Below are 14,538 nucleotides of genomic sequence, written 5' to 3' on the forward strand. Positions count from 1 at the left end.
CATATTCTGCTTTTCACAGTATTTTTTTTTTGGTTGCGGTTTATTGGTTTGGATGATTGGAGTCTGAAGAAACAAAACAATCTGGCAATTTAGCAGCTTATTCATTTAACAAAATGGACCTCAAAAGTGAGACAAATGTACACAACCAATTGTGTGCAGCCCAATGCTGGGGATTTGTGCTCCAATCCTCAGTCACAAGTCCTCCAATATGAGTGTATTGGACACTCACCACCCAATGTGTTCTCAGAGGTTTACATTAGGGTTGTGGTGATGACAGCAGGCAGAACATTTTGTCCTCTCCCATCCTAAATTTTGGAAATTGTCTGACAAACCGTGCTCTGACAGGTTTGAAGATATAGGGTTACCACTCCAGAATCTCATCTTGGGCATTCTCCAATGACTACTTCTGTTATTCCAGTGAGGGTGATGCCTATGCCAAAAGCTGTTTGAAAATGTCAAAGAGGAATGTGCACAATTTTTTATGGCCACAACCCACAAATTAAAGCTTGCTTCTCGACCTACAAATTTATTTTCCTTATAAATATGATGCCATCTTCGGGGAAATGAACAGCCTTCACAACAGTATAAGATGCCAGGAAGTATTATTACAACAAAAACAAGCAAAACATAACAAAACATTCTCTTACTGTTTCCCCAAATCATAACAAAACTTTTACTTACAGCAAAATCAGAGACGAATGTCCACTGTTGAATGGGCTGACTGTAGGTTGGCTCACTCCTAACAAGGCTGAGGTTAAACGTTAAACCAGGGTGTTCTGCACACATGACCATTGAGGTCAGAGGTGAAGCTGAGGGGAAAATAATATACATCAGTACATATATTAGAGTAGCTGGATATAAACATTTGGCAAACAAAGGGACTGGACTGTCAATCAAAGTTATCAAAACTTCACATTAAAAGCTCAGTTTTACATTTCTTTTAAATAAATATCCAGTTATAATTTTTATTCAAAATAACATATTAAGTAAAATCAGCTATCATACTAAGGTACATTTAATCATAGATACTGTACCTAGATGTGCAAGCACAAACAGGCCTCTGAATCGAGCCTCAGTGCGGAAGTTAACTACTAGTTGCCCCAGGCCGTTTATACGCATGCTGGTTGGGTAGAGGGCACCTGCAAAGACGGTGAAAGACTGCTATTATTTATTAACTACATAAATTTTAAACATCCTTCTCAACAAACTTGGCACACATTAAACTTTTTAACATCAGATATTAACAACTCCAACCCCTTTCCCAAACTTGCCTTGCAGTTCAGCCTCTGGTGGGCTCCCAATACCATCTCGCCACAAGATGGCAGTGTCGTACACAAACGTGAGCCTTAGCTCTGACTGCAAGTCAAAGTGCTGCCAGCCTCCTGCTCCCACAGGAGAATGGAAGACGTAGGACACATGCAGTGGGACTCGGAGGGTCACAAAGGATTGGATGAGATTCAGCACCTGTGGTGAAAACAGCATAATTGTGAGTTCTATTGCCAATGACGTACTCGTTATGCATGCAATACACCAACTAGCTATAGAACCACATATCGGTATTGTTCAATCAATGTTCTGTTGCACAAAAAGCTAAAGATAAAGTCAAACAACAATACTTTAGGGAAGTTTAAAGACCATTTGGTATGCCTTATGGCAATAAAAGTTTTCTCTAACTGATCTATAGCTGAAATATTTAGTGCATTCTGTGTATGAATCGCTTAGCAGTGCCTTCACAGAGTTAGTTCTGCATTTTCTATTTCCACAAATGTCTCATGGCAGCTGCACTAAATGTTTCATTCTCTAAAACGAGCTGTCCTAAAATGGTCAAAGTCCTCAGAGGGAGCCCTCTTTGGTATCTGCACTTTTCTCTGACCTGTGAGAGATACCTGCCTGCACTAGCTTTGTGTTCATGTGGAGACGTGCCTACGCCTTCGGGCATTTAGAGCTCAGCCGAATGATTTGCTGAATGGCCTTCTGACACAACCTGCTGGGTTTTAATAGATTCCTGCGGTCTTGTTAAGCTGGGCACTAAGCCCCGCACTGTGACATGACACGAAAGCGAGCCTCTACTAAGCTGTCTCCAATCAGCCTGCCGGCCCACTTAGGGGAGAACTTGGGTCACAGGGCACGGGCAAGAAAAGGCTGTTTTCTTTTCTACTCATCCTGTCATGTGCATCCTGAGTCTGTACTGGTGGACCTTCATTCGATGCATCTTTCTATAGTTTTGTCTTTGAAAAAACCCAGGAGAATGAACGAAACCACACTGTTCATCTAATAAATCATCCTTGGCCTAAATATTAATATGTCTTTCCTCAATCAGCCAAGAAAAGACATCCAACAGGCTCATTTAGGTCTGCTTGTGGCAGAAGTCAGGTATATAATTTACCTACACTGCAAAAACACAGAATCTTTCCAAGTGTGTTTGTTTTAGTTTTTAGTGCAAATATCTTAATACACTTGGAGCAAAATAAACAAAATTAACTTACAAGTAATTTTTCAGCAAGATATAATACTGATCAAAAAAAGTACTAGATCCATTATTATTTCACTTGATATTTTCCCCTTTTTCAAGTGAAATAATTTGCCAATGGAACCAGTACTACTTGATCAATGTTAAGGAATTATTGACTTAAAACAAGCTCCTATATCTTACTGAAAAATTATTTGTGAGTTAATTTTGTTTTCTTTTAAGTGTACTAAGATATTTGCAATAACAACCAAAATACTTGGAAAGATTTTATTCTTGCAGTGTTGCAAAAGCATTCATCCTTTATGCCTTTATATGTATTGTATTGACAACTGCTAAGTATTTAATTAAAATACCATCTATTTGAAAAAAATGTCTAAAAACAATTGAAGTAATGTTTCCTTTTGCATTTAACCGCTAAATAAAATGCAGCTCAATCTTCACATTATGATAAGGGTTGTGTGAAGGCACCAGCAGTATCCTTGAAAAGATTAGTGATCTACACAGCATCATACAGAACAAGGAATATAGTCGACATCTCAATAATAAAGTTGTTGAGATGTCTGAAGCAGGGCTAGGTTAAAACATTTCAGGCTTTGAACATTTCACAGAGTGATATTCAATCCAACATGCAAAATAAGGAAGACTTTTCCACAACTGCAAACCTAACAAAACATCTCACTCCACCTAATGTGGCAGCTCTGGCAAAGAGGACATCAATCAGAGAAGCAGGCAAGAGACTCAAGGAGAAGCTGCAGAAATCCACAGCTAAGCTAGAAAAATCTGTCAATAGGAAAATAAGCAAAGTAAAATAAACATAAAAGCAAAGCCATAAGACGTCCAAATTGCAGTTTGTTGCAAGTCATGAATGATACACAGCAAAAACATGGAAGAAGGTGACAATCCTGTAAGAAGAAAATGGCTAGCTGGAGTTACAAAAGCATGGAGATATTGAGATAATGAGTTGGAATTGCCCAGAATGGGTCCAGATTTAAATTGGAAATCTATGGGAAGACAGAAATCTGTGAGAAAAACTGGCCTGTTTAGACACATGCTCTAATCTAATTAAACTTGAAAATAAATGGGGAAAAATCCCTTCCTCTACAAGAAAAAAAAAACATTTACATGTCACAAAAGACTTGCAATTGTATCTGCAGAAAAATATGGCTTTACATGGTGTTGACTCAAATGGTTTCATCCAAACACACTTCACACTTCTAAGATTTTCAGTGAAACCTGTGTCATTTTCTATTCATGTCACAATTATGTACTAAAATCCTCAAAGACTCATTGACATTTGTGATTGTAGAGGAAATATGGAAAGGCTTAATGTGCAAATATACTTTTGCAAGGCAGCCGACTAGTTACCTGTCGAGACAAGTTCCCAAATGCCACATTCACATTCAAATTATGAGGTTACAGGCAACTAATTTCCACTTGTTGAAAAAGGTCCTTATCACCGAGGTGATGCTTTGTTATTAAAACACACCTGAAGCTATGTAAAATGAAAATCTCACAAAATCAACAAACTGGTGGAGTCCAACAGGACAGAATATAGTGGCACAGTGCTTCAGTGTTAAATTACTGATGCTCAGAGAGGATTGCAGTTGAAGTTTTTTACCATGAGGTGCCCTCTGAATTCTTATGGACCTCTTTTATCAACTCTCTGCCTTAATTAACTCAATGTGATCTAAGAGCAAGTTACCAAGGTGAATGCAAATGTTGAAGGCTGAGAGGCATGTGTGCCAGAAGGCCAGGGGAAGATGGGAGATTTTGACCCTCTTGTGCTGTGTAAAACATCTGCTGCTGCAACGAGCACTCTGTGCATGTGGCAAAAAAGATTAATTTGGATTTTTATGAGACTGTTGGCCATTTACTGCCACTTTCACAAGACAAATAACTTGCTCTACCGGGAACAAAGGAGAGCAGGTGCTGGGTTAGACATTACTAGCGGGGACAAACCTACAAGCAATTATTGGCTTCCACACATGCTTGTTCTCAGTTTAGAATTACTGGGTGGTTGGGTGGCAATCAAAGAGGCCAGTTTTAATAAGATCATAAATTTGAATCAATAGAATTGATTCAAATTTATGATTTGGCCTATCCCCATCTCTTGGGAATAGGCCACAATCCTATCCCCAAGAGATGGAAAGGATATCTTGAATTGAGTTGAAGCTCCTCATTTTTAGAGACAAAAGAAGAGTTTAAAGGTGAGCGGAAGCTCAAAAGCAGTAGTGTTTACCTGTCCATCAGTCCCGATGGTGCCTCCACAGTCACTGAGAAGCTCTGACATGTCATAGTAGCTGGTGAATTCCCATAAACAAGCCTCCAAGTTGAGGTTTCTGTAGAACCGTAGAGTGCTGGATCCCCTCAGAGAAGTGCTGTACTGGTAAGGCGCTGTCTGTCCAATAATCTCTGGATTCTTGGTAGCTTCGGTTAAAAAGCCGTAGTTGGTCTTGACCTCAGTGTAGTCCAACAAATTGGAGCAGCGATGGTGGCCGACACGGGTCCCATCGGGGCTCAGCGTCAGCTCAAAATTAGAAAGGGGTCGGGTGGATACAACAGGCAACATTCCTGTTGGAGGACACAAACAGGGGGTGATAACATGCTGTAGTGTCTAAAGCACGGCATAAATATTCTGCACTCTACATTCAGGGATGTTATAATTGTTATTACTTATGCATAGTTGTTTTTTGCCATCTTGGTTTAGTTTTTTTCTCTCTTTCTGCAAGTGTAGAAGCAGACTTGTAGGGTGTTGACTGGGATTATTCCAATGCTTCTTTCTCATCTGCTCTTATCACATTCCTTCTCTTTAAAACTTCCCTAATTTTTCTCCATTGTTTTCCGTCTCCATTACATTTGAAATAAATCCAAAGCAATTTCTTAAGTTTTACATATAGATCAAGTGGAGCATCATCACAAAAGTCGTAATGTTAGTGCAAATATCATTTCTCAAGTCCCTTCACAGATTCCCTATGTGATTTAGGTCTGGTTCATTTTGGCACATAAAAAGGCTTTAATCTAGATAACTCCCATCTAACTTTGGTCATATGGTTATATCTTTATCCTGCTGAAAAATGAACATCAATTACCTTGGAGCTTCTGCCTGTTTCTCTCGTAGGTTTCCTGAAATGGTTCTATTTTTGAACAGACCTCAATGAGAACCTCAAAGCACGGGATAATGTTTATAACTCAATCCTTTTTTAAACATCTCCACCACTTTATCCCTGACTTGTCTGGTGTGTTCTTTGCTCTTCTGATGATGTTTGTTCACTAATCTTCTCAAACAAACCTTTGATGCCTGTACAGATTAGATGTATTGATACTAAGTTTAAATCACACACATCTAGACTCCCAGAGAATACCCTGCCTTCCAGGCACTTAAAAAAATTCTAAACCTTTTTCTCTTACCATCAATGTGAGGCATGGTGACAGTTAATTTGATGAGGTTTGGATGGTCTGTTTCCTCTGCTCCGCTGTATCGCAGCCTGGCAGAAAATGGCTCAGCCCCAACCGTGCCTACAACACGAGGCTGACACATTCCTGAAAATGTGCAACAAATGCAAAAAAAATATATATATATATCCTTACCCAAAAAAGTCTGATAGAAGAATAATAAATACACAACACACCAGAACCTTTTATGTTGCTTTATCTTTTAAAAGTGTTAATAAGAAATGCTCACCCTCTGTGCTGATTGACACTATGGAGCTAGTTTGTTCTAGTCCTTCATCCCCATTAGAGTTCACAGCCCGGGCAGCGCATTGGACCCTGGAGCCGGCCTGGAAATAGACTGAGTCCAGAGTTATGAGTTTGGAGGAAGTGAAGAAAGTGTCAAAGTCTACCTCCCTCATTGGGCTAGTGACACCATCTGGACCGGTGGGGGCGCTAACAAGCCAGCGATAGCGAGTTAACGTGTTGTTGATGCTCTCGCTCACACAGATAGACCCTGTTTTGTGGTAGTCTGGATACTTGGGGTTACAGGCCTGGAAGAGGAAGAAAAAAGCAGAAACATTTGTTTTCAAGGCAAATTCATTTTGTTAAGGCAGGTACTAAATTTACAATTCAACTCAAAGCAGATAAACATTTTCTTCAGTAACTATAAGACAAAGTTAAAAATCAAATGACACTGTAAAAGAAAAGCCAAAGTTGGGATTGGTTTAGCACATACAGTGACACAAATGACAGGGTATCCAGCCACAGGAAGGGAGGGGTTGCTTTGTTCGATGTCATCATAATTAAACAGAGAAATCACGACGGGAATGGAGGGAAACGTCACATCTGCCATGCTGTTGCTCTCTTCAATGTAGATGATGACTTTGCTCATCTGTTGATTGACCAACGAGAAAATTTGTTTAATAAGAAAACAAAATGCTACTTTTCATGTGATAATAATAAAAAGGTTAAAGTATGACCTTTGTTTCTGCCACCATGTTCTCGTCAGGCTTAAGATGGACTGTGAAGGCCTCCCTCATTTCTCTGACACCATCATATAAAACCTCCACCTCCACATGATGCTCTGTGTCTCCCTGTCTGAACACAATTTCTGCAGAAACCCCCCCCCACACACACACAAAAAGGAAAAAAAACAAGAAAGTTTGAGAAGTATTTTCAGCAGATTTAACTTGGCAGCCTGATAAAAGAGACTGAGATTAATATTTACCCTCAGATATTGGATGGTAGTCCTCCCCTGAGGTAGCAGATCCGTCTTTGGTGTGCACTCGAACAACAGAGACTTTAGAGGTGTCTCCGACACGCAACACTGAGATCTTTACCACCGAGACTTGACCTTTTTTCTTTGGTTCGTTCACACTGAATTTGGTTTCTTCAAAACTAATAACAGATCCTGTGAAAAGACGTTACTATGAAATCATATTATGAGTCTCATCATTAGTGAGACTCATAATATGTCACCAGCACTGCAAATCCGGAAACATAAAAGTCCTGATTTAATTCAACTATTTAATTTTGAATGTTTAATATGACTACTAAAGTTCTACATGTAATTACTTTAATTTGGGCTACAGTGTGCATCACTGTAGGCATTTTTATACAATAGATTAGCAAAATATTCTTACTGTCTGCATCATCTTTAATTTTAATGAGAGTTTCATTTTGCTTTCCAATAGATGCTCCAAACGGAGATTCGCTCTTGGGACTCCCCAAGACGAGACGAAGCTCTTCCTCCTCCTCGTGTTCCGTGTCATCAACCAGCACAAGTAAACAAGGTTTTTCAATCTCTCCTGCAAAATAAATCACAGTGTAAAACTGAAACTCAGCCTGACATATCTATACATCAGTACATGTAGAGCTAAAAAAGGAGACACATGTCAGGTTCTGCAACACCACCTGGTAGGAAGGTAATGATGGATGCATCTGTGTTTGGCCTTTCATTAAAGTCCATCATCACCTGGGCTGTCCCCTGCCTGCTGTAACAGCGGACTGTTGACTTGTAGCTGATGTCGCCACTGCGGTACACCGTAGCTGAGATTTGTCCTGAGCTTTCACTCCCCACATGCACAGCATGCCGGAACTGCACTTTGGGCACTGAATCAAAAATAATTTTATCTTGAAGTCACAAATACTTTCAAAATCATTGGGGTAACTTTCAACAAAGAGTTTTAACTCACAGTCAGAGATGGAGTCATTGATGATGATGGACGTTTTGCTCGGCTCGCCGAGGATTCCGTTCATCGGCATTCGCAGAGCCAGCTCAAACTTTTCTGGACCTTCCAGGACCGGCTGACCAAGATCATCCAGGATCGTCACGCGAAATGTTTGCATGGTGACGCCCGGAGCAAAATCCAGATTCCGGCTGATCCCCACATAATCCACGCCAGCTGCACACCACGCGATATAGATCTTTCAAATATAATTTTTCATTTTGTTTCATTTTTCATTCAATCAATAAGAAGAATAAATATTTCATGTAACAACTAAACAAAACACGAATAAAAAGAAACAGATAGACATATAAACTTCTAATATCTGCCCCCTATTTGCATTAAAAGGAAATTAGCATTTCAAATTAAAAGATTATTGGACATATTTCATATAATACACAGAAAAAACACACAACAAAACATCAGGTTATTCAATGCCGTATTGCTTCATCAAAATTATTTTGAAAAACAGATTTAGATTGTTTTAGCTAACTGTTCAGATTGTTCAATAATGGCTTTAATTGAAATGGATCTTTCTGTTCTAAATCTTTTTTTTTCTCTCAATATTTTACTTCCTTTTAGGCTGTATGTGCTTTCTCTTTTTACAAATCTGTTTTGAATGTTGTTTGGGAACAAAGTTTGTATGCACTGCACACATACAGTTGGAAATATTGGATTTGTGCGTGATCCCTGTCTCCACTTCCACTTATGACTCAGCTACATAAATTTTTCATTTTTCATTTTTTATTTTTTTACCTATATTAGACAAATGTCACATTGTATTGATTTTTATTAGAAAAACTAAATAAATGAGTTAGGATTTCTTAAATTTTTTACAAACTCACATTAATTTTCTACTATATGTTGGGGAGATATAACTTATAAAATCATCACCACACAAAATCTCAATCTCTGTCTCTTTTTGTGTCCCAAGTTAAACACACCTGAATAGTCATGTTAATGTGATTCAGTTGTGTTAACAGACACAAACATCTAAAAACTTTAGGCACTTGTGTCAGGTTCCTCGAGGACTGGAACCCGACACCAGTGCTTTAAAGACAGACAACTAAAAAGAGCCACAGAGGCAATACTTGATCTTATTTTGACAGTAAATTTAAAATACTTCCCAAATGGTTTGTGAATGTCCCTTATTGAAGAAGATGAAAAGTCATACTAGGTAAATAAAGTATACTGTCAACCCTGTGGCAAAATATTTTGTCACATAGATGACAGTTAGGAGCATTTGATGGATATGTGAGTTTATTTAATAAATAAAACCGCATTGTCAGGGACTGGACAGCTCTCCAACCACAGGCAGATTCTTCTTTTAGCATTTTCTAAAGAGCCTTTTGTACTGAAAGCTCAATCTCTGCCTGCAGGCCATTTTTCACATATTTATAACCCAGCTATATGTGGTCTTGGATTTTCAATCTTTCGCATATGATTAGATGCTATGTCCCTTTTAAAGCTGTTGCACAGGTAGTAGAACAGCTGTTAAGAGGATAACCGCCTGTGGGTCAGAGATAATAGAAGCCTCAGGGAAGACTTGGGGAAACAGCAATCAGTCCCATCCTTCGAAGTGCGTGGCAATATGCAGAGCGATCAGCATGCACGCCTGACACTCAGTTGGCAGTCAGACTTGCATTATATTCATAACAATGTGTACATCCTAAAAATGTTTACATTCCCCAGGCCATCCACTCAACATATCCAGAGAGATAATCTTCTTTTGTAGTTGAGCTCAGGAAGACAAAGGCTACGTTCACACAGCAGTTCTTGATGCTCAATTAAGATTTTTTGCTAAAATCTGACCTTTTTTTTTTTCCACGGTCGTTCATACTGCTAATAATACCTGACCGCAATAAAAATTCTCTGTGAACAGTTTAAATCCCAACAGAAAAACGTAAACGTCACACAGCAGCGCATTGTTTAAGGAAGTTATAATGGATTGAGCCGATTATGGATTGATTTAAAAGTTTCTTCCTCAATGAGACCAGACAGCATCGTCACAAGATCATCAAGTAATGATCTTAATCAAGCATTATTGTGCTTTATAATAAAAATAAAGCACAATTAATAATGATGGTTTTAGTTGTACTAATTGCAATTTCAGTAAGGAAATGGATGTGTAGTCAGAACCAGGAATGGTCTGGCTGTTATATGACACAAATTTCCTTCATAGGTTCAGAATTTTCATAATCATAACTTTCAGTCATTGTTGATGACCTGATTTACAGTGTCTAGCTTTTTCTGGAGCAGAATTAGGATGTATTTCTCGTATCAATAACATAAAAGATGAATAGAAAACCACAAGACTATTCATACTGCAGACACTTTGAAAACAATTTGGTATGTTTCACACATATGGAAGTGGCACAAATCAGATTTATTTATTTATTTTTTATTTTTCAGTGAAAAGATTGGAATTGGGTCGCTCAGACTGCGGAGAAAAAGTCGCACATAGGTCACATTTGGGCAAACAGAGCAGATTTGGGTCGCATTTGCCTGCTGTGTGTGTGAACATAACCAAAAAGTGAAGGGACAGTAACTTAAGCCTGTTATTCAGTGTGGTGTGTATAAATGTAAACATGTGCAGGAGGAATCTGGGGTTTTAACAGAGGCACATACCCTCAGCTGAGACCGGATCGGTCCTTCTGGAGCGTACTGTCACAGTTCCTCCTTTGGAAAGATCAGATCCTGTCCTCCACACCTGCACCTCCACAAAGGCGTCACTCTCATCCACGTGGTATTCCGTGCTTCCAAAGTAGAAAACCGGAGCTAGTAATGACACAAGAGATAGGATTGAAACGCACTGCATACGGAAAGGGAAACAGGAGTGCAGCGTCCATTAAACGCTTCAAACAAACGCTGTTAAATTTTGATGTAATTGCACAGCTGAATCTTTAATAGCTGCACACATGCATTATCTCTAATTACAGGAAATCTGAAGGATCTCTTCCATCAAATTAGCAGCGCTGTAATTGTACTTTGTAACTTCCTGACACAATGTTGAAGCATCTCTAGAGTTGAAACAAAGATTAATAGGCGAAAAGCAACCTTGAGGCAAACTAGACTGCCTTGTTCTCTTTGGGATGAGTCTGCTGGAGCTGCTAACTTTGATAGTGATGGGTCTGAGAGGCAGACAGGAGGCCTGACAGGAGGTCTGGGGGATGTAAAGCTCCAAGTGCCAGCCCAGGCCTGTCTGACTGCAATTAGCGTTTCTATAAACTGAGTTTCAACTGCAGCCAAACTCACCCGCTGTGATTTTTAACTGTTAGAGAACCACACTCCTTTTTTTTAGTGGTGTCCAATATGTCATGCTGTTTGTGAAATAGTTGGTTAAGATCTTGGACTCCCGGGGATGTTTATTTTCAGGAAGTTTTCCCAGTGATAAACAAATCTAGAATAGCGAGAGGCAAAGGTTGAAATCAATTTCAGCAAGCAAAAGAGTGTATTCCTACACAATAGATATAAACAATGTTTGAGGGTTCCTTGCAAAGCATTCCTACATCTTGAAGTTTTTCACATTGTATTACTTTATAACCACATATTTACATATGTTTTATGTGATAGACCTAGTGAAAGTAGTCCATGATTGAGAGGTAGAAGATAACAAATGAAGCATGATTTTAAATGTGTTTTTACATATACAATTTTGAAAAGTGTGGTTTTTATTTACTCTGTTCAGAAGAAATTAAAATTTTAACTGTTTCTGTCACCCTGAACCCTTCATGTAAAGAAAACTGTCTGTGAATATAGTGGTGAACGCATCATGCTGTAGACGTTAATTATGGAGCTAAATACAAGACAGTCCTGGAAGAAAACTTGTTAGGGGCTGTAAAAGGCTTTAGACTGAGTTTTACCATAGAGCCAGACCTACGACGAAGCAGTTTCGATTAAAGAATATTCATGTGTTAAGAAGGTTCGAAGTCAGTCAAAAACATAAAAGAAGGAGGCTTGTTGAAACTCAACATCTAATCTGCTTGAGCTGTTTTGCAAAGAAAAACATTTCAGTCTCTAAAACTGTGCAAAGTCAGCAAAGATACCCAAACAGACTTGGAGATAAAGATACAAGACATACTTATCAGATTTATTTTTTTTTACTTCCACCTCACTGTTCTGTCAAATAGAATACACATAAAATAGTAATAGATGACAGACTCAATACTGCAACCAACCCCACATCCAGTTGAGATATATATGTTATCTGATGCTATCTGACCTAGCTGCAGTATGTCGACATTAGAAGTAAAAAACTTGTTCTTAGGGCGAAAAAGAAGCTAATAATGTAGTTACTTTGTAGCCCTTGGAGAAGTCAAACACGTGGTTAAGAAAAGCACTAAACCTAAGTGCAAGCAAAGGCCAGAACACTTTGATGTTTTAATATGTTATGAGAGTATGGCCAGAACAATAAATGCTGCATCAAGAGGCTTGCAGCTGCCAGGATTTCTCCCCACAGAGAAGCCAAACAAAGATGGTTTTGGCAGCCTGCACACATACACTACCTGGAGGAGTAATAAGAGCTACACGACTGAGGTTGGCAGCCAGGAACTAAGGCACAGTTGTACTAGTCCAGTAATCAGATAAGGTTTGCAGACCAGACAAACAAAAAAACCCTTCAAAGACTCAAGACCCATTAACGGAAATGTAAACCTTCAGCCATATCCTTCAGTTCAGCAGTAGGCTCTGACACCACAAAGCACACAGGCTATAGGGTTTCATGGATGTCAGTAATGAAGAGTCAAATCAAAACTAACTATATGTTTTTTAGTCATTTAAAATAGCTAAGCATCACATTCATATTGTTTTTATTTTTTGTTCCTACCTGAATTTAAAAAACCGTTGTAGATAGTTACTATGCAAGCCCACTTATTCTGCAAATTTAAAGAGCCAGGAAAATAATTTATATTATATTCATGTGAGCATAAACAAAAAGATGAGACATGGAGAGAGTCACACACTTCTCTTGGCAAATTGTTAAACTCCCTCTGGTAGCTTAATTTCACTTAAACTTTGCATATAATTCCCACAGCGCTAAGTAGGTTCTCCATTGGTAAGATTCATTTGAAGCGCAGGTAAATGCTCTACTGTCAACCGTGCTCTAGTCTAGCCAAGCCTAGAGTGCAAAAGTGCATTTCCATTGGCGGTAGGGAGTAAAAGCATAAACATCTGAATTTTCAAACAACAAAAAAATGTCTGTCAAAAGACAGCTTTTCTACAGTTAAGTGTTTTAGACATCTGTAAGTATGTGAGGAAATAAGAGTCCAGGTGAGCTATGATGGCAGGGTTTGGAAGTTTCCCTCCTGATTCATGCCGCCCATCGTTAAAATGGTTTATAATCATACCCCCAGAACCAGAGTCAAATATACAGGCAACTGACACATGGCTATAAATACACCTGTACAAGCAGTCTCATGTCTTACGGTTTCGACCCACCAAAACATTTTCTCCCGGATGAGGAGTCAATATCAAACAGCAATTACCTCCGCAAGAAACGACAAGTTTCTCCAACTGTGTAGCAGGCAAAAGAAACGGGGTGGAAATCACAGGGATTTGGCTGTCTTATTGTCTGCGACTGAGAAAACAGCTGGTGTTGTAAGGATGGCTGCAATAATACAGAAATCCTGGACAGATTGTAAATCTACCACTATTTCAGCACCAAAAAATGTACCTTTTAGTAGAAGAAAAATCACAATTTATCAACCAGGATTTTCCAGTTTTGTCACTTTAGAAACAGGGAAGAGAAATTGTTTTACAAAATGTGAAAAAAAAGTTAAAAAGATGAAAAAAAAAACAACTAGAAAAAGGTGCAAAAATTATATAGACAAAAACCAATCTAGTTTGATTATTGCTATCAGAACCCATTGTGATGTCATTGTTGGACACGAGATCAGCTAGACTTGATCCAAAGGATCTTGAGCTGCTTGAGATAATTTCTGGGCAGGTTTTAAGCTTTCAGTCAAGCAAATGTGGCATGCTTAAATAATAAAATATACAGAGAAATATGAAATTTAGATAAACTGATGTTCCAAATATATCAAAAGATATGCCTTTTAGATTTGCAAGATTAAAGTTTAAACATACAGGAGACTTGTTGCCAAAGCGTGCTGTCAGAGAGAACATGCTGCAGAGAGAACAGATTGCTGTTCAGCATCTTTTTCTGCTGGGATAGTTTGGTGACAAAAAGGTGAAAATACAAGACAGATGTTTATGCAAATGTTTATGACACTGTAGTTATGTTGGACTGCTGCAGTAACAATAACTGAGAATGCAACATAAAGAATCTGGAATTGCTAAGAGTCTGTCAGTAGAGTTTGACACAAGGTAGGAATATTTAGCAATTACACAGAAATTCATGGTTACCATGAGCTGCAGCGCACATGAATATAAATATTCATATTGATGCAA

At 38.6% G+C, this 14,538-nt stretch overlaps 1 protein-coding gene and 1 long non-coding RNA gene across 3 annotated transcripts in view; one reads left to right on the forward strand and one right to left on the reverse strand.

Annotated features, from left to right (window-relative positions):
• The window catches only part of frem2b (FRAS1 related extracellular matrix 2b), a 61,022-nt gene that overhangs the window by 6,629 nt on the left and 39,855 nt on the right, over positions 1–14,538 (reverse strand). The window contains exons 7-19 of the mRNA XM_044118490.1: positions 10,759–10,908; positions 8,098–8,307; positions 7,817–8,014; positions 7,546–7,710; positions 7,131–7,313; positions 6,883–7,013; positions 6,639–6,794; positions 6,153–6,453; positions 5,879–6,010; positions 4,710–5,041; positions 1,272–1,464; positions 1,035–1,139; positions 682–809 (exon numbers count right to left, since the gene is read on the reverse strand). Of these exons, the coding sequence (XP_043974425.1) occupies positions 682–809; positions 1,035–1,139; positions 1,272–1,464; positions 4,710–5,041; positions 5,879–6,010; positions 6,153–6,453; positions 6,639–6,794; positions 6,883–7,013; positions 7,131–7,313; positions 7,546–7,710; positions 7,817–8,014; positions 8,098–8,307; positions 10,759–10,908 (2,384 nt within the window). The remainder of the gene's footprint in view (positions 1–681; positions 810–1,034; positions 1,140–1,271; positions 1,465–4,709; positions 5,042–5,878; positions 6,011–6,152; positions 6,454–6,638; positions 6,795–6,882; positions 7,014–7,130; positions 7,314–7,545; positions 7,711–7,816; positions 8,015–8,097; positions 8,308–10,758; positions 10,909–14,538) is intronic.
• LOC122832092 overlaps positions 1,391–14,538 on the forward strand; it is a 56,552-nt gene continuing 43,404 nt past the window's right edge. Inside the window, exons 1-2 of one of the 2 annotated variants that reach the window (XR_006370794.1) lie at positions 1,391–1,486; positions 7,597–7,695. This is a non-coding gene — a long non-coding RNA (uncharacterized LOC122832092). The remainder of the gene's footprint in view (positions 1,487–7,596; positions 7,696–14,538) is intronic. The other variant, XR_006370793.1, reaches the window with a different exon arrangement.

The sequence above is a fragment of the Gambusia affinis genome, linkage group LG06, assembly GCF_019740435.1.
Source record: "Gambusia affinis linkage group LG06, SWU_Gaff_1.0, whole genome shotgun sequence".
Classification (NCBI taxonomy): domain Eukaryota; kingdom Metazoa; phylum Chordata; class Actinopteri; order Cyprinodontiformes; family Poeciliidae; genus Gambusia; species Gambusia affinis.